Raw genomic sequence first — 20,806 nt, 5'->3', positions numbered from 1 at the left:
GATACCCAAATGAATTACAACAGTGGAAGTAGTCAAAAAAGAAGAAAGAAATATGAAATGCAAGAACATTTATTTGCATGATCTTTAATGGGCGAAAAGATCACACGACAAATACATGTTACTTGGTAGAGTGAAACTATTTATGCAACTCAAGAGACTAGCTAAGCTTGCTTGCCTGCTTGCTGCTTTTGAGACTGACTCTCTTTTTTTCCACCGGTCATATAAAATGCTATCTCCATTCTCCCCTCCCTCTTCTGTCTATTGTTGTAGTATATTTTCTTGGTTCTTTTCTCTCAATTCCAACAACTCTGTATGTATGTCTGGTGGTGTGTGTTATTTCAAAATCAGTACTCCATCCATCCATGATCCATCCAAACAACAACAACTCTACGTTACTAATCGTTCTTTTTCTTTTTGCTACCGGAGAGAATACGCTGAATCTGGAGCCCACGGCTGAAAGCCTGGTTGAAGAGCAGACGTGTCTGGAATTCCGAGACAAAGGGGAACCAAGCCAGTACAGCCACTGGCACAAATATCAGAACCCCCATCACGTATTCGAACCCTCTTGCTAGAGCCTTAACTGAAGCCCACATTTTTAATCCTTTCACCACAGGCTTACAAGTCTGTGATATCTGTGTCCATCCAACAAACAACAACAATTACAATTGATAACCACACACCACATACAAAAGCAACTAATTAAGTACACTAACCTGCAAGATGGCCCATGCGGTAGGCATAAAAGCCAGAAGGCTGCAAAAGATGTCTCCCACTGTAAGGCTCAGGAAACTGAAGAGGATTACAAGAGCAACCACCGAACCAATGAAAAGGGAAAGCTTCAGCAGTCTGAACATCAGTTGGAAATCTGCACTAAACTTTTTCCTTCCCATTGATACTATCTGCACCAGTAAAATAGTACTAGTTTTTACCAAAAACACTATAAAACTTTACTCTTTATCTCTATTTTTTCCATAACCAATATCGTCATTCATACCTTCAAAAGGATCATAACAGCTACAATGACAAGCCAAGATAGACCATAGACCTGTATGTATAGTCAGTCAGTCAAGACATGAAAAGAGCTTCCATGATGTATGTATGTAAGTAACATGTCTTCTACTTACTGCGAGGCTCGTGTTACCATTGGACACATGCAAATGATACACAATTCCATATTGGTACAGAAAGAAACGGAGGGAGAGTATGATCTCCCAAAACTTTCCAAGAAATCCAGTGAATTGCAGGTGCTCCTGCTCCTCTTCCCACCATGATTCCCAGCTCTTGTTTGCTGGTACTCCAATGCCTCCACGGCTGTTGATCCACTTTGTCCAGTCATCCCAGTCGTCCACTACCTTCTGCCACTCGTATCCAGAAGGGTTAAACAAGAACGGGGCAAACAGCCAAGACCCTACTAGAAACCACATTGAGGCGCTCAGCAACGCGTAAGATACGTCGTCATTCATAACACCATAAACTCTATAAACAATCAGCAGCACCATAAGTTCCAGAGCTTTTACAAAATGGCTCCTTGAGTACATCCTGTAGTTCTCTGCAAACTTCTCATGCCGGACCACAAAACCACGCCCTGTCGCTCTATACTTAGCCCCACCATGCAGAATTGTGCGCCCAAAATAATGGGCCTTTGCCCCTAGAGAAAATGTAAAGAATACAGAAGCTAGCTGAAGCTGCATGATTATAATATCGCACAATGCCGTCCTGAAACCCCTTTCCAATCCCATTTCCATTATCATAGGCAATGCCATCAACAGACCTAGTTGAACAAGGGACTGTGAAGTCATGGCCGCTTTCAAAGGATCACTTCCCTTCGCCCTAGCATATTTCATGATCACAGTCTCCAATCCACTTAGACACAAATATAGTCTTCCGTACAAGAAAACGTACACTGTAAGGACAACAATCTGCACATTGAATGAAAGAAGATGTGTCTTGAGGTATTATAAACGCAAGAGAAAGAGAAAAAAAAAATATATTTTCAGATTCTTCATACAATGTGTCAAAAATATATTCTACAGATAAATCTATTTTGTATGTGTTATCTTCATTAAGTCTAAATCAATTAGATAAACCTAAGCATTTTCAGATTCTATAACAATGCCGTGAAGGATCCTGGTAGATTTCATCAAAGACTGTGATAAAGATGTAAATGAACATTACCATTGAGCTAACATAAAATCCAACAGTCGTGAAATAAAATGACAGCATGCGGAAGAAGTCAAAGCGGTGGCCTAATCTATAGATATCCCTGCTGAGAGTTTGCTCGCCATTACCACAGGCTACTTTTGCTTCAAAAAGTGAGATCTGGTTGAGACCCACATCTCTTCCTTTTCCAACTTGGATGTACTCATGGTGTGTGATGTTGCCACTTCTTAGTGTTGAATTGAAACCTACAAAATAAATTAAATGTTGAAGGTCCACTTTATATGGAATAAAATTACATGCTGAAACCTACCAGCAAAGATATCCTCGCTAAGGTTGATTCCACGAGAGGCTTTGCTGATGCCTCCTCGAGTAATGTGGAAAATTCTGTCAAATACATCTGGATGTCCATAGTGGAAGCGGACCCTGATTATAATCACCAGAATAAGATTCTTATCCCAAGGTCATAGAGGTTTTCCTTACAACTAACACACTACAGAGTATGAAACATAAATGTTAAGTTCGTGATTTGAAAAGCAAAATGATAGGAACTATGCAGTCTCACAGAATGTGATATATGTTTTAAGTAGGTTTGCATTAGCTTTTACTTTCATTCAACATATTGTGCACTTTATTTCAAAAATATACATATCACACAAACATGAGACAGGAAAGAAAGACATACTTTAGAGGTCTTGCTAGAACTCTTTGACCCAAGGTAACAAAGCTTGTTTCTTGGTTGGACATAAACCATGCTAAAGATGAAACACTGCAGCACAAATTCCATACGAGATGCCAATAACTAAAAATTCTCATTTAATTTATCAAGTCATTGAGTGATAAGCAAGACAAACAAAGAAAATACACCTTCCAGTGAATATATGCTCTCGAACACCAAGAATGGTAGGTGCCCGAACACCATGATCCTCGTTGAACTCTTCTAGTAGGTTACGCATCTTAAAAGCTTCTTCCAAATAGTTATCCTAATAAGTTATTGTGGTGAAAAATGTTAGTTTCTACACATAGTCTTGAAGAACAGTGATAGATGGAAATACAAAGGACCTGATTCATGTCAATTGTTTGAAGGGCCTCTCCTCGAGTAAAAATAATAGCATGGTTCTGATTTTCTGGCTTCCCCTCTCCTAGTTTTGCTGTTCCCGGGAGCTTTATACGGTAGATTTCCTTTCAATACAAAAATAATGTTGACATTATTTTGGATTAGAATGAAGCAGCATGGTCATATGTCTAATATGTATTAAAGGCGGTCATATACCTGATCAAGATTTTCAATAGCTTTGACTAATACAGAGTAATACACTTTCTGCACTTTTCCTCCCTCCCTTTCTTCAACTTCGTCAATGTATGCTACTCGGAGACATGGATTGCTGAATACAAGTACCAAATCCAAAAATCCAATCATAAGATAACATCAAGCAATGAAGAAATTGAGGAGAGCTCCATTTGTATTGGGCGAGAAACTTACTTTACTAGCAAATTCAAAATGTCAGTAGCACGTCGATCTCCACTTCTCTTCTGGTGTCCATATATCTGACACGTAGCAACATAAGTGAACTTCATGTCAGCCACAGCATCTAATTGAGCATATACAGATCTATGGCTCTTCTTGTCTGCCTCTGAAGGATCTGCAACAACTTTGTAGCCCTCCAGTATCTCTGACAATCAGAATACAGTCTGCTTAGTCATTGGTGATCACTATTGACTAGTGAGGATACGTTCTTTCTTTCTTTTTTGTGGAGGAGAGCAAAAAGGTAATGCATGTGGATTTATCCTCATCAATTCAAATTAAATGTCATCGCCTCAATAGTTCTTCAGAACAATTAAAATGCTTTCTGCTATATTTATCTGATGTCTTGTTTGGGAAAAGCACTTCAAACTAGTTTAGCCTGAAGAGAAAATGTGTCTCTCCATCACAAGCAAAATGTGTCAATGTTATTCTCACCTGTATCATTAGCCATGTCAAGAAAAGCCTGAAGTTTCAAGGCCCTCCTGTAATACATCATTCCCCTGACTGCAGTATATGAAATTATCAGAAAATGAAAACAAATTCAGTTTTAGAAGAAGAGTGGAGAAGTACCTGTTCGGAAGAGAGTCTGCCCTCTTAAAGAAACCCAATGACGTAGCTGCAAGGTGGTATCATCATTCTCCAACGCCTCGCTCTCAGATTTACAGTTTACACGTTCCATAAAATTATTCCACTCATCTGGAACAAGATAATTTGGTCAACTAGTTAGTTACAACTAGAGTTAGATGCACATATAGGCTGTCATCATGGAAGTTTACAGCTTTTATGCAACCTGGGAAAATCTTCTGAAGATAGAATAAGATTGATATGCCATCTTCATTATCCATCTCCAGGTCACTTTTTGAATAGACAGTTTCCTCACTATAGTATGGGGTCATGACACTGCCAATATCAAATTACACCATGGACACTTTAGAGTTGAAACATGATAGTACAGTACCCATAATGTAAATTAGACATTTAGGAAACAGCCTTCTTACCAGATTACAAGAACATGTTGTTGCATAAGGTTTTGTGGACAAGTTTGAGTACTTAATGTCATAAGAGTAAAATGACATGATTATAGGATAAAATAGTTCAACTGTTAATTAGTAGTTATGTTATAAAATCAATTGGTGAGAATCAGTAAGTTTATCCCCAAATTCCATTTCCCAAATTCAGAAGAAGAATAAAGGAAAATGTGGCCAGATAGCATATCCTTTTCTGAAAAAGGTCAACTTGTAAGGATTAATAAAGAGTTATGTATGTGAGGTGCGCACTTTTACAGGAGAAAAAATAAGTGATCAGATAGCATATCAGGTACTAAAATATTGTAGATTGTTTTGTTTGTGGGAAACTCCTAGCATTTGAGGCTGACGAATGATCACAGAATTTCTTAGGCAAGAGAGGTTACATGTAATAACACAATATTATATTACTATCACAGTATTTCTATTAGTAGCACCTGAACGAGAGCATATTCCGAACACGTGGTGCACGTGGCATGTCCATGTACAATGAGTTTGAGAAGAATGATATCCTACGACGTGCTTCCAGGTTTGTTGGAACTTCAATGGAGGACTCTCTTACTGTCAATAGGAGATAAAGGCGTCTTATCTGCAACAGAGCGAACATGATGATACATTTATTTGACATCTTATAGGCTTCTAAAGCATAACTTTTTTTTATGTATACCTGCTCTTCCCACTGTGCTGTAACTACAGGAGGAAATGCAATGGCAGATTTATTGGCAAAAGTGGGTTTCCCTATATCCTTGCTGCCATGACCAAGTTCCGTAACTTCACTGAAAATATTGTATAGTTAAATTGTCAAAGACTAATGGCAATTCTAGAGAGCTTTTACAATGTAAATGTTGAACTTCAAAGTACTTCTATGTAATGCACTAACCGAATCTCATTCACCATCATGTCACGAGTAACCACTTCTAACATGTCAAGCAACAAAAGCACTACACTATCACGTTTGGCTCCATCACCATCTTTCTGTGATATTGAGGTGAATGACATAAAAATAATTACTAATAGAGGTTAACAGACTAGTTATTTTTCTTCGTTGAGGACTAACCAAGATTTCCACAAGCTTCACAAACTTGTTACATAATGTAGGTAAGGCACCCATTTTGAAGTTTGTAAGAAGTGTATTTTTTGCCATATTGTTCTCAACCTCTTTTATGATAAGGCCTATCATCCTGTCACGGAGGAAATGATCATAAATTGTCATTATGATAGGGAAAAACAAGATACGCTTTCGAGATGTTAGTACTCATTATGGGATCACTTATAATACAAATTCTGAAAAAGTCACAAGTCATAGTTCATAAGCTTTTTCTATTATAAGAGTACTTGGCCAACATGTACTGGGTTTCTTTGGGCCAAACTGGGATCAATATGATTGTGTTGATCACCAAAGAAACTGTAGGTCATTAAACGGACATTCAAAAGGTCATCAACAGATGAATGGACATTCTCCCAAAAAGGTTGTCTCTTGACTTGAATTGGTTTTGTGTGTTGGTAAATTAACTCATATTGGAAAACCAACCTTTTCTCAGTGTCTCCAATGATCAAAGCATTCAAGACAACCTTGAATGATTCGTAGCATTCAAGTACAGCACATTTCATGTATTCATCTGCAGAGATGCGTCTCCAGAGATCAGCATCTTTTGATTTGAACTGAGCTGCCATATCCAGTGCAATGGGGATCTGCAAATCCAGCATGTCAGAAACACAAGAAAATTAAGAGATCCAAAAATCTTACTTTGTGCACTGACCTTGCTAGCAAGAAGAAAGGGTGGCCATTGAATTTGGCTAAGGCTAGGATCAGAAGAATATGGAACTAGCATCAGATCCATCTCCCTGGAATGAAGGTAAAGGGGTTCAGTTCAGCTACATTATAGCAGAGCCAGATAAGCAGCAGGAGAAAACCAATTAGATTGAAGGCCTTACCCGTCACTAATAAGATCTTCTTCCCGGAAACTTACTATTACTTCATTCCACAATTGAGCAAATTTGGCTGCTTCACTCCTTCGGTTGGGTGTGACCTAAACATACACAGAAACAGAATAATTCAACAAAGAGAGTTCGAAGAGTTTCTGATAATAAATGTACGTGAGTGAGCATTAGATGGAACCTTGTCATATTGCTTTACGAAAGAGAATCCTTTTTTCTTAGCCTGAGAAGGCACCAGATATGCATTGAATGCACCTGGTAAAGACTGAAATCTTGATCTGAGCATACCAAGCGTTCGAATCTGAGAGAAGAGAAAGAGCTTAATTCACTAGAACAGGATCATTTACTAAAACTAGTTCACCTTTGTCATCATATATTAAGATAACAATTGATAAGGGTTCTATGCTGAAAGAAAAAAACTGCTCTGCGAGTAACCGAAAGAGATAAGCACTCTGCTCAATTAATAAAATATAGCCCAATAAGGTAGTCATGAGGAGACAACATAAGATATTATGTAAATCAGGAGAAACTAGACCTCTGTTGCAAATCAAACAGGTACCCTAGGCAATTATCCAATTAATAGAAGGACAAGAATGAAACTTTAGGAATATGACCTCTCCAAGATGATCAAAGGCCCCAATCACACCTCCACAGATAGTTGAGAATATTGCATACCAAATTTGAGTATCCATGAAGTAAACCTGAAATGGAAATATATTTTAGTATATGAAGTACACTCTTATGCAATGAGGCATGGGAAGATCAATCAAAATCTAGGAAATTCCAATTAAACGTTGAAGTCGGATGTGCAACATACAAGATTAATCAAATTTTTGGAAGTCCCATTCACACAAGGAAAAAGGACATACCATCATCACTGGTGCCCAGAGTGACATAATCGCGCCATAATGGTGCTTAGCTGCAATGGTAGACAAATACTTTTCCTGAAATGATTTTTCACTTTACATCTTAAGAAAGTGCAAGAAGTTGATGAATACCATTTGGAAAAAACTCATGCCAAGTGAACTGAACATGATGAATATTCAATATATCTTTTGTTGGCTTGACCAGAGGTAGTATCTGCAAAGACAGAGACGATCAATGCTGAAATCTACCTACTGCCATTAATCTCTTACCAAAATTATTTAAGATGAGGCAATCACCTGGAAGAAATAGCTAAATGCAAATTTGCAACAAAGAAGTATGACCCAGAAAAAAGTATACCTGAAATTGGTAACAGAAATAAATAATTGAACTAATATGCAGAAACAAATGGAGTGAATTATTCCACCACCAAATGACAGGAATAATAAACTCACTTCAGAAGGGCAAATTGACTCTCGTGCATTCCTCTCCCCACATAAATTCTTGGCTGCAAGAAGAACATGAAATTCAGCTAGATGGTAGAGCTTGCACTTGTGGATGAAGGAAACTAGACAAATTTCGAGTCACATTTTCATGTAGGTCTCAAAACCCATTTTGGCCATTACAAAAATATAGCTAGTCAGTTTAGGAGCCTAGAACAACAAACTAAATAATCTTCCAAAGGATGAGTTTTGTTGCAGAATTCAAACATGAACGTAAGCCCTCCCATGTATGGACATGTTTGACCAACATGCATTGTGTGACATGTTAGAACATCACGTCCAAGCCTATGCTCAGAACACATTAGCCAATCTGACTTCCTAACCTTCTTATTAGGCTAGAAGGTTTTCTAATTTCTCTAAAATTGTAAAGCTTATGGCCAGATTACTATCATCCATTTTCCACGCTCAAACTATAAGTGATGTAGACCTTTTCTTCCCCCTTAATGTGTATACATTTTATTTAATGAATTTATCTTTTTTTAAATAGTAACAGATTATATTTGTCTCCTATGCCACAATACACAGGGAAAAGAACACAAAAGTTACCTGTGACCACCAGAGAAGAAACCTTATTATGTGCCAATTTGAGTTCTCAATCCAGCGTCGTAGCATGGGGAAGATAAACAGTGCTGCTGCCAGTAAGTTTGGAACCAAATAGACGGCGACAGCAATTATGTACAATGACGTAAAACCCTTCAATCCATCAAGGAAAGCAAATGCATTTCTTATGCTTTGGGGAGTGTCACCAAAAGCACTTGAATAGAATAGAGGTAGGACAATACTCCATGCTAAACCAACAACTATCTTGAGAATGTTTCTCAGCACATCACTAAATTTCCACCTATGATAGCCAGGGAAATTCAAAACGATGTCCAAGATACCTAATACACAAATACTGACAATAGTGAGAATTTTATTTTGTTGTTGAACAGGAAGAAATGTCCCACACCAGGAACTCAAAAAAGAACTAGAAGAGGAACAAGCTTAGCAGGTGCATAAATGTAATTGCAGTAAAGTACTTTTAAGGATTCACATTCTCTTGCATTAGTTCAAATTGAGAAAAACAAGCACAGAAATTAACATGGAATTAACATCATAATAAAGCAGTAAATCATCTAATCAAAGTGTATAGAAACATTTTCCCCATAAAAGCATGGGAGGCTCAGTATTGTATTAGATGTGGATTGACTTGTAAAGTTAGTACTAAAATATGGCGTTTGACCAACTGCTCAAAGAGGATAAATAACAGGGATATTGAATGATCACATTTCTAAAAGGTCTATAATTTTTATATAAACTGCTTTATTTTGAAGTTGTGTACTTTCTAGTTATAAAACAAAGACTAGAAAGGTCATGAAAAAGTTGTAAAGCCAAGAAATAATCAGTGTTAATAGTAAAAGGAATCTGTATTCCTTCTCATTCCAGATCCCAATATAAGACATCTTTATCTATAGGTTTATTTTCAATTATTCTCTTGAATAAGTAGTAAATTATGTTGACAATTACAATTCTCATTTTACAAAGTAAAAAGTGACTATGTCCCAGTACTTATAATTTTGATTGGTCATTGCAATATCGAATTACTTACCTTGAAGTAACCGAAGAAAAGCTGCAGTGATAAACACACTAGAAATGCGATGGAGAATATCCTTCTGAAAAATGTTTGCAAGAGAAACATCTTTCCATGCAAGAATGATCATAACCTGTAGAAGAAAATTGGAGTAATGAAACTTTGACAAACAAAAAATATGCTAAGACGTTATTTTGGAATGTGGTTTCATAAGTACCTGTAAAGCCATTATATAAAAGGTCCAGAAACGATCAAAACTACGGAAAGTATGCCAAAATGTTCTGGTCTCAACAAAATATGATTTTCCAGTGGTTCCAGCTTTGATTGGTGTGCCTTGTCTACCCTGGAACAAAGCATTCAAGCCGATCTTCCCATTAATAAGATGTCACAATAAGATAATCTTTTCAGTTCTCATAATACTATTGTCTCCTCATGAGATACAAAAGATCAAATCCTGTGACATGCTGACATATTCTAATCATAGTACCTGCACCAAGTCACGAGTGGATTTGAAAAAATCACCGTCATCACGCATAGGCCAACCCAAAGAGAAGCAATCACTTGACCTGGACATTATAATTTAGAATCATGCTTTTGAGGGGAAATTTTGAGGAAGCTACACATTAGTATCAACTTCTCCAAAAGGGACTGTTCTATACCAGAAATACTCGTTCAGATCATCATAGTTACTCCAAGATGAGTGAGGAGCTTTCCCATTTGCACACTTCATTGACTCCTACAGTATCATAAGGGGAATCAGATTTATGTGAAAGGGAACCAAGAAGCATCGGTCAATGTGGAGTATTACCCGCTCGATCACACGATAAATAGGCGTTACCACCTTGCGCAGAAAGGACTCATCATCTCCACCATAAGATGGCTTGATGTTTTCACCAGTGACAATACTAACATTTCCGGCGAGTAAACCATGAAGTTCATATGCCATCTGAAGTTGCAATAGGACATTAAACATCTTTCAAATATAGAAGAGGTTGACAAAACATGAAGAAGGCAAATATGGTGAATGAAAGAATACTGACATTATGAAAAATATAGCATAGGCATTCTGGCATGAACCGGATATTAGCAGCTTCGCCCCATATAAGGAGATAGAGACCCATATATAGAATCTTTCTCTGTTGTGCATCTTGTTGACTTTGAGGGAGCCTATGGTCGATATGATTTCAAAAATATAAGCAAGAGTATGAAATAGAGAGAGGTTAATGTGACAAGTCCGTTAAGATATAATGTGATATTTGGGTTACCTTAAGCTGTGTTTTTTGCCCAAAAACTTGCACCATGTTTTGTAGTTCCTAAAAAGCTTGTTCATGACTGCATCAACTGCTCGATCATCAAGCTGGTCAAGAGAAAATTTGGAGTCATCATCAAGGAATATTATGTAGAACATGGTTAAGATTATTAGAGCAATATACCATGTTTTTTTTTTGGGGGGGAAAGCAATATACCATGTTAATACAGAGACAATGAAGAAGATATAGATGAGATAACTAACCACTGCTTACAAGAAAACCCAATGATTGGGAATAAAGGTGCAAGTCATTTAGGATATATAATGCAATATAAGTTATAGTAGCCTGAATATTGTTGTCAATTGTCATATAGTAGTAAATATTTAAGAGGAGATAACATTCATGCCTTATTAAGAGGCTCAGGCCTGGGGTGAAGCCGTATATGGACGTTGGAAAGAAGCAGAATCAAATGCTCCCTCTGGTTCCTGACACTATCTCTCTGTAGAGATATGATGAAAAGAAGGAGATAAGCGATCTCATGTAACTCATATAAAAGTATTATATGGGATAACATTGCATACTTGAAACCCAAACATGGCCCTTAGCCAGTCTAGAAGATCCAAATCTCCAGCTTTCTGCCTCTGCTGCTCAAATGAGGATGGCCAGTGCAAGCCACGAATATTCCATAGTGCACCCACAGAAGCCTTAACCTGTCATGAAAAGGGATGGAGAAAAAGAGAAATACATATAAAAGAAGCATTCGCATTGTACAGACATATTTTGCGTGACTCCCATACCTCTTCGAGCTGCATAATGGACTGTGATCCTCCAGCAGAATCAAGGGGAAGAATGTTGTATGGAGTATAAATCTCCTTTTTAGCCTGAACATCTTTTGCAGAAGCGATAATCTGCTCGCACAAAATAAGACTATTATGATAAGATTTTCTATTAATATTAATTCTCTCTAAAGTTGGGAAACCAGAAGTATGATGACGATGAACAGACCTCAGGAGCAACTTCTTCAACTTTTTCACTCTTGTTGACCGCGCAGAGAACTTCAAAAAGAACTCCAGCTGTCTGGTAAGCTTTTCCGAGTACAGCTCTGTTAGGAAAGAAGATAGCAAGCAGTTAATTTACCCCCAAGAGCGGAAAGAGAGAGATGAGAGGTCTCAACTTGATTGTTCACCCTTGGTACTTACCTATCGGCTTGCTCTCCTTGATCAAGTGATCGAACATAACGTTCGTAATATTGCTGATAGAAGCTCTCAATTTCTCGTGCATCGGTTTTCTTCACTCGGGCTGCCAAACTTGGCGCATCGTCCTGAATCAATCCAACCACAAACAGAAAAACCTTGAATCACTTTCTATTGTAAACATTGTTAACTTCTTCATTTGTTATTCCATCCCACAATTAATATAAACCAAGATTCTTCATTTTCTAAGAATCTTTCTTTTTCACACAAGGTGCAAATCAACCTAAGAATTTAGATAATTAATGATAACTTATCATAACTAATATAAACATATGTTAACAATTTCATTAACAAGATAAATTTAATGAACAATATGCATGGTCATTTATTAACTAAATTAAGCATAATAAAACATTATTATTGTTTTTATAAACCATAATCAAAATGGGAACTTTTAGTTTCATAAACAAAACTCTTTGCACTTTGATTTGTTATTTTTTATTTTTTATAGAATTTAGGTTATTCTGTCATAATTTACTTCAATTGAATTTAAAATATTTTAAATAAAAAACAACTTAAAATAATTAAGTAAAAATCAAATTAATGAGATTTGACTTTAATAAACCAACAGAGTATTTTCTTGAGAAATAATAATATATATTTTATATTTAAGTAAACTCAATTTAAGAAATTTAGATTCATTTGTCTTAAGCTTAAAACACATAAATTAAACCAGTACATACACAAGAAAAGGTAATTGTTTCCACGGATATCAATTTTATAAGGTAGGTGGCTTATTAAATATTAATTACTCCTATAGATAAAATACTAATTCAAATTAAATAAACTCGAAATGATGATATTATTATAAAAATTTCCATTTTCATCTGTTCAAATAATATTTTAAGTACTTGATAAGTCTATTTTAAATTTTCGTTACAAATAGTTAGTTACTAAGATTGGATATTAGTTATAAAATAGTAAAATAATCAAAATTTACAATTTTTAGAGTTCTGAGAAGGAATAACGAATTCCTAATTTAGTGATATAATTGTTTAATTAGAATTAATGTATATAAACCCTAGGGCATTGGATTCAGAAAATGTTATCACATGCACACGGTTGCATCTATAAGAATTGTTGGATTCCAGTATATATTTTATATATGTATATATGTAACGGAAAGTGTGTGTGAGCAAGGAGGAAGAAGAAGAAGATTATGTTACGTACCCGCTCTAATCGCTGGAGAAGCAGCGTCTTGAATTGTCTGACGCCTCGTCCTGTCGAGCTAGGATCCAACCTGTGTGCTTTCTCGAATGCATAGAATCGACCTTGGAAGATAGAAAGAAAGAAAGAAAGGAATAAGTGAAATTGAATCGATAAACTTAATAAATAATAATACGTACATAGATATGCTACTCGAGGACGCTCGATCTGGAGTTCAGTAGCTACACGTAGGATAGGAGCGATGGTGTTGAGAGATGCAGGAACCACCTCATTGTCAAACACCTCCATAGAGAAGGTAGTGGCAGCACTCCGAGACGGACGCCTGGAGAGCATAGGCGGCTGGCCGGAAGACTCGTGAGCTGACATGATCTCCTCCTCTTCCTCCTCCTGGCAAAGGCCGGTGACGCCGCCTGAAAGGAGAAATGTATATACGAGTAACCTTAGGCGGTCGACGTTTGATGTATTGAATCAATATATCTATCTGATCATCAGCAATGGAATGAGATGATTGTTGTTGTTGATGCAATTGAATTTGTTGGCGAGAGAGATCGAGTTTTGTTGAAAGAAAAGCGCGCGGGAAGGAGATGAAGGTAGCTTGAGTGGAGACGAAGAGAGACAGTTGTAAGTAGTTAGAGGAAGGGAGTGAAAGAATACAAAGGACGGACCCACACCATTTGCGGACCTACTCTTTTGCCTTTTGCTCTCTCTCTCACTAGGGATTGGACCTCCGTCTCTCTCTCTCTTCTGTAATTAAATTAAGCATTTTAAAACTGACTTTTCTTTTCTGTTAAATCCCTCTTCACACTATATAGATCAGCTACAACAGCTGTACAGGTAAATAACTGTTTTTTATTTATTTATTTATTTAGACGCATATAATGAAGAGATCGGTTAAAGTGGGTTATTATGAAATTATTATTATTATTATTATTTTAATGTTTAATTAGTTAATTCGTTATTTATTTAAAATATTAAAATATTTTTATTTTCTTTTTTATAAATTTTAAATATTTAAAAAAATATAATAATAATAATAATTTAACAAATTAAAAACTCAAATAATTAAATAATTAAAAAGTGTCCAATTCCGTTAACAAATTTTTGTTTATAATTTATATCTAGGAGATTTACAAAAAGCCCAAGCAGATGTAGACTTGACTTAGACTTGACTTGACTTCTCGACCCTTTCAAGCATGGGCCCAAGAGAAGCATGGTGAATGTCAAGCCCAAGCCCATTTTCCATTTAATTTTCTATTTTTTTCTTAGTAAACACAATCTTGGTTGGAATTTAAGTGTCACCCTAATGTATATATTCTAGTGTCAAACATTATTTTTCATAGAAAAATTGTTGTAAATTTTGTAATAAAGAGTTTTTTGTTTGACTTTACCATCTCTTTTCAATTATAATATTTTTTCATAAGTTTCACCGTTCGTTTAAATTTTAACATATAAGTGATCGGAACCAAGTCGGTTAAAATCTCGAGTTGACTATTAAAATATTATAATTTTACGATTTCATATCAAGTTAACGAGTCTGATTTTAAGTAAACTCTTAAATAGGTAAACTCTTACGATTTTAATTTTACGATAATAAGATTTTACGAGTTTACGAGTTTACGAGTTTATAAATAATTTCGATTTTACGATTTTATACGATTTTACGTTTAAAAAATAAATTTATATTTAAAAATTAAAAAATAAAGTTATTATTTCTTCAAATAAATTAATTAATATAATTAATTTTGTAAGTATATTTTGTTTGTAGGGTGTTATTTACTTATTATTTAATTAATTTTATATTTAAATATATAAATTTTTAAAATTTTCTAAGTGTAAAATACTTAATTAATTATATAAATAATAATAACATATAACTATTATTTTTTAAATTAAACTCTTACGATTTCAAATAAATTCTAGATTTTACGAATTTATGACTGATTAACGATTTTACATTTTACGTAAACTCTCGATTTTAACAATCTTGATCGGAATCAAATATTAAGTTAAGGATCCCAATATCGAAGTTGACTACAAGTCTACAAGGTTACTTCATTTCTCAACTTTTGTTATAATATATGGAGGCGGATAACATAATTAACAATGCAATTCTTGGCAATGCAAATCTAAATTTGCTTTTGTTACAAATACTAGTGAATTGTTATACCAAGTTGGAATTTTTCATTCAATTTTGACTGAAAGTTCGTCATTCAAATTTATTAACACAATCCTAAGTCTTGTAAAAGAAAATTTTATACCCTCAAATACAATTGGACTTGTATCTCTAATTTGCATTGTTCAATAAATTATAATATCAATCAAATATAATGATTCCACTTTAAAAGTTGAACACGAAAAAATATATATTAAGGTGGAATATGCGTCATATCTTAATTATTTGACAACTAATTAATTGCGTTAATAATTTAATAGAAAAAAATGATTGGGCTAGAGGCTGATTATCTAAAAGTGAATTAGATGGATTGGATATTGTGAATAATTAAGTATACGAGGGAATATGTATACCAACTGGATTATATTTTTTAAACTATAAGAAAATAATGACCCTTTTTTGAAACCCAAATGACAATTTTTATTTTTTTAAGTCAAATATAAATCATAGATAGTGGACATATCTGCCATTTATTAATTTTATCTGTAACATATATATATATATAATTAATTTATGGATAGATACCTAAAACTGTGATGATAAGGCGTGCTATTATATTTAGTGGGTCACTTTTGTACCTAATTTTGATGGAATAAAGTCTAAATTAAAGAGGGGATTATTAATTTAAAAAATATGCCAAGTATTGAAATTTCGTTAAGTTGGGACAACCTTACTGGTTTATAAACTACCAAATACCAATGATGGCCTCTTCTTTTTCTTTTCTTACATTGGTCCTTATATATTTTAAGAGAAATGATAGAGAGCGCGACTGATAGACAGCGACTGGGAGGGCGATGGTTTACGTGGATTGGGAGAGCGATGGTCTAATGGTCTACGTGGTCGACAAGTGAAATTAATAAATAAAAATATAATAATAATTAAAACTCGTTTGTAAAATATTCTCTCTCCTCTTATTAAATAATTTCTCTCTATCTCTACAAATTAATTTATCTCATTTATCCATATTATCACGATTATTATTTTACATTTATTTGATATTTATTATTTCTCATTTAATCTCATTTAAGAGATTAAAATAACTCAATAATTTACAACAAACTCTCACATTAAATATTTTAATAATATGTTTAAATAAATTATAAACCCTAAACCTTAAATCATAAACTCTAAACCCTACCCCCTAATTAATATCACTAATTAGTTGAATTATGAATTTATCTCTTTTATTTTTATTTTATTTTTATGATTTTTAATTCATTTATTTATCAAATATTTTTTATTTATTTTGTATGGCATCTTTTTTTTTTTTTTTTATTATTTTATAGGATAGAAATTATTTAATAAGAAGAGGGAGAAAATAATTAATAATAGGAGAGAGAAAATAATTAATAATAGGAGAGAGAATATTATACCTGTGAACCCACGTAGGCATCGCTGATCAGAACCCACTTAGACATCGCTGAATAAGTCGCTGTCTCAAGTCGGCTCTCCACGTAGGCATCGCTGGATCAGAACCCACGTAGGCATCGCTGAATCAGTGTCGCTGTCTCAAGTCGTCTCAAGTCGGCTCTCTATCATTTTTCATATTTTAATTAGAGGAATGATAGAGAGCGCAACTCTGAGACAGAGACTGGGAGAGCGATGCCTACGTGCGTTGACAGGTGGAATTAATAAATAAATAAAAATATAATAATAATTAAAAAACACGTTTTTGTAGAATATCCTCTCTCCTCTTATTAATTATTTTCTCTCTCCTTTTATTAAATAATTTCTCTCTCTTATTAAACCCTAAACCCTAAACTCTAAACTCTAAACCCTAAACCCTAGACTCTAAAACCTAAATCCTAAATACTAAATTCTAAACCCTAAACCCTAATTAATATCACTGATTAGTTGAATTATGAATTTATCTCTTTTATTTTTATTTTATTTTTATGACTTTTCAATTCATTTATTTATCAAATATTTTTGATGGTTTCTTTTTTTTTTTTATTATTTTTTTCTTGACTTATTAATATTTTTTTAGTTTTATTACTTGTAAATAATTATAAATAAATGTTTATCTAATATTTCTATTTTCACGATTGATAGGAAGAGAGAAAAAATAATTAATAATAAGAGAGAGAAAATAATTAATAATCTGTCAACCCACATAGGCATCGCTCTCTCAGTCGCTGTCTCAAGTCGCGCTCTCTATCATTTTTCTTTTAATTATGTATATATAAACAAATTTAATTTTATTTATCTGTTCAAATTCAATTTTAATGTAGCTTCAAGTATTTTCAAACATGCACATTATACATATAAATATAATGAATGATTATTAACATCTTACTTTAACTTAAAAAATAATTTTTTATTTAAAATATTAAATAATAATAAAAATTAAGGAAAATAGTTAAAATCGTGTTAATTTCTTCTAATTAACCATGATTAAAAAAAATATTATAGGAATCATGTTAATTTTTAACTATTTATTTTTATAAATTATAATTAAAATTTTATCAAAATATTTTTTCAAGATAATTTACGTGAATGCTCGTATTTTATAATATAATATGAATATATTTTTGTTCATAATTTTTTTTAATACAGTATATGCATATTTCTCTATCCATTTATAATTATCTCCTTTAATCTAATATAAAACATGATGTCACACTTAATATAATTTGAAACTTAAGCTTATACATAATTGAGGGATGCAGGTTTTTTTTAATCTTATACAATTTAAAATTATTGAACTTGTGATGGGCTTGTCATAATAGTATAACTAAATTTATTTATTTATATTGAGATGTGGTCCCTTTCACACGTGGTTGAGTATTGTATTATTATTATTATTATTATTATTATTATTATTATTATTATTATTTTGTTAAGAGACTTGTTCGAATAGACTTACAAAAATACTCTCAAATAAGATGAAGAAGAAGAGTTGGGGGCTACGAAGGAGATGATGTATAAGATTGCAGCCATGCAACCGGTAAACATTGATCCGACAACAATCCATAAGCCCAAGAGAAGAAACGTGAGAATTAGCGACGATCCTCAAAGCGTGGCGGCTAGGCGCAGGAGAGAGAGGATTAGTGAGAAGATCCGAATCCTTCAAAGGCTTGTTCCTGGTGGAACAAAGATGGATACGGCATCCATGTTGGATGAAGCTGTTCGTTATGTTAAGTTCTTGAAACGACAAATTAAATTGTTATAAACAAATGTAATTGGTCCAACCCTAGGATCAGATGATCATGAACTTGTCAACATGAATAGTACTCATCATCATTGGCCGGTTTTCTTTGATGAGCCACCATCAACGGCGGAGATATATCATCAACCCTAATTTCAAGTATATATATAGTTAGAAATCTTGTCTCGAAAAATAACAGAAATATATATATAAAAATGATGTTTTAAACAAATTAAATAAATACAATATTACAAAGAACGAAATCACCGATTAAGATGTTGATTCGAGGCATGTGCTTGACACATTTCCCTTAAAACAGTTCCACCATCTCCCGTTTGTGCTGGAGCTTATCGTAGATGGCTGTCTCTCAGGGTATAATGAATCCAGTAGTGATTCTGCACTGAAATCACTACTCGTTGAGCTTGATCAGTGTACCTGAATTATCACCAGATTTCAACGGAAAATAGCGAGCGAAAAACTCGAAGAACACTCACAAAATAAGAAGAGGGCTTTTGAATTCTAGAGTGAAAAAAATTAAGGATGAAGTGAGTTTTTGATTAGAAATGAGAGGTCTTATATTGTTGAAAGTTAAACCATTAAATAAAATCACCATTTGATTCAACAGTTGGCATTGTTTGCCTCTTCATTACTTAACGTTTTTCTCTTCATTATAGAGTAATTGTTTGCCAAAACAATTAAGGTATTTACACACTACAACAAAACATACTTTCAGCGACCCTTATATGCCAACCCATATTAAGCGTGGGTAAAATTAAAAGAAAAAAACTTTTGCCAACCTTTATATATCTATACCACCACATTTATTGTTTTTACATACCAACTTTGTAACTTTGTTAAAACCTTTATAATTTAAATATTCTAAATTTTAATAATTTTTATGTTTTATTTTTAAACTTTGTAAAATATTTTTTTTTAATTTTTTAATTTTTTTAAAATTAAATTTGATTAAAAATTTTGTTAATATTAAAATTTAATTAATATTTTTTATATAACATAATTTTTAAAGATAGTATTATTAATATATGTCTTTTATTTAATTATTATTTAAATTTAATTAAATGAAAAGTAAAATATGAGAGAGTTTCTGAAGTGTTAATATGACATTTATCCCACATTGGAGAAAAAGAAGAAGTTTTTGGTATATAAAATAGGAGAGAGTTCATTAGTTTCTGAAGTGTTTTTAAGGTTATAATGTGTTGGAATATGGGTTTAAGGGTTATGTTTATCAGGTACTTGAAAGATGAAGGGCAAATGTGATAATAGTAGAAATAAAAAATTAACAACTAAAATGAAAATAGAAAAAAACAAAATTTAAAAAAATAGTTTAAAAATGAAATAGACTTTTAGCGACGTTTTTTAATTTTGCCAATGCTTAAATAAGCGTCGTTAAAACTTTCGGCAACGCTTGTACCGACGCTTAAATAAGCGTGGTAAAAACTTGCGCCCACCCTGCTTCTGGCGACGCAAGAATAAGTGTGGGTAATGTTTTTGGCGACGTTTTAAAGGTTGGCAGAAGTCTTTTTAAGCGTCGCCGAAAGTCATTTTTGTTGTAGTGACACTACAAATTAAAAACATTTTGTTAATTGGTCATCAAGGTATTTTAGATCAATTAATTTAAATTAATTGATTTAAATTATACATTTGGATCAAATTTCATCCTTTAATTCACGTTTGAATTTCATGTGAATTTGATTTGATTTTATTACCCACATTCTAATTTCCATTCATTAATGGAATTTATAGAATTAATTTAAAAATTCCAACAATCCCCACATTAATGGAAATTGAAAGATTAATCCGGTGAAAGGTTCAATAGTTGAATTCTACATAGGATAAGTAGGTATAACCCTTTGAACATTCCCTTGTGAAAGCATATAACTTTACTAGCTGATTAGTAGACTCGATGTCCTTGAACTATTTTGCCTTTTGTGTAAACGATTACACACTTTCACATAGAATTCTCCCTGATACATGTCAAGCTCTCATGGTTGTGTCCGTTTAGGCCATGGAACACGCGCCTGATTCTGTGAGAGGGTCTAGAATTGAGCCGTGCAATTCCTTTAAAGCGGCCCCACTTCTCCCTCACATAGGTGATCTCTTTGTTCACAAAGAATCATTAAAAGCGATATGCTTATCCTCGTCAAAATATAAATTGTTTCATTATAGGATTAATCTTCAACAATAACTTTCCAAGTCAGTACAATTAGGTTGT

General features: G+C 33.7%; 1 protein-coding gene across 1 annotated transcript; it reads right to left on the bottom strand.

The window, feature by feature from the left end:
* Positions 1–44: 44 nt before the first annotated feature.
* Positions 45–13,618, bottom strand: LOC124938418 (callose synthase 5-like). The gene is made up of 42 exons (XM_047478852.1): positions 13,432–13,618; positions 13,256–13,356; positions 12,032–12,153; positions 11,838–11,934; positions 11,630–11,740; positions 11,414–11,542; positions 11,239–11,331; positions 10,848–10,939; positions 10,623–10,749; positions 10,391–10,528; positions 10,242–10,318; positions 10,070–10,148; positions 9,800–9,925; positions 9,601–9,715; positions 8,559–8,893; positions 7,965–8,017; positions 7,809–7,869; positions 7,644–7,725; positions 7,515–7,564; positions 7,260–7,346; positions 6,827–6,946; positions 6,643–6,737; positions 6,468–6,552; positions 6,239–6,399; positions 5,765–5,888; positions 5,588–5,682; positions 5,375–5,483; positions 5,145–5,296; positions 4,473–4,582; positions 4,253–4,378; positions 4,118–4,186; positions 3,641–3,830; positions 3,431–3,542; positions 3,220–3,339; positions 3,025–3,140; positions 2,843–2,926; positions 2,471–2,583; positions 2,176–2,405; positions 1,125–1,919; positions 995–1,045; positions 714–899; positions 45–632 (listed from the first exon to the last, which is right to left on the bottom strand). Exons 1-42 carry the CDS (start codon positions 13,616–13,618, stop codon positions 396–398), a joined length of 5,742 nt encoding a protein of 1,913 aa, XP_047334808.1. The 3' UTR covers positions 45–395.
* Between the last annotated feature and the right edge of the window lie 7,188 nt (positions 13,619–20,806).

Source organism: Impatiens glandulifera, chromosome 5 (assembly GCF_907164915.1).
Source record: "Impatiens glandulifera chromosome 5, dImpGla2.1, whole genome shotgun sequence".
Classification (NCBI taxonomy): Eukaryota; Viridiplantae; Streptophyta; class Magnoliopsida; order Ericales; family Balsaminaceae; genus Impatiens; species Impatiens glandulifera.
This window is presented reverse-complemented; position numbering and strand designations above follow the sequence as displayed.

Coding starts and splice junctions, on each gene's coding strand:
- LOC124938418 (XM_047478852.1), bottom strand. CDS start 13,618: ATGTCAGCTCACGAGTCTTCCGGCCAGCCGCCTATGCTCTCCAGGCGT. Junction 10,319..10,390: donor TTTATCGTGTGATCGAGCGG/GTAATACTCCAC, acceptor ATGATACTGTAG/GAGTCAATGAAGTGTGCAAA. Junction 9,926..10,069: donor CCACTCGTGACTTGGTGCAG/GTACTATGATTA, acceptor GCTTTGTTCCAG/GGTAGACAAGGCACACCAAT.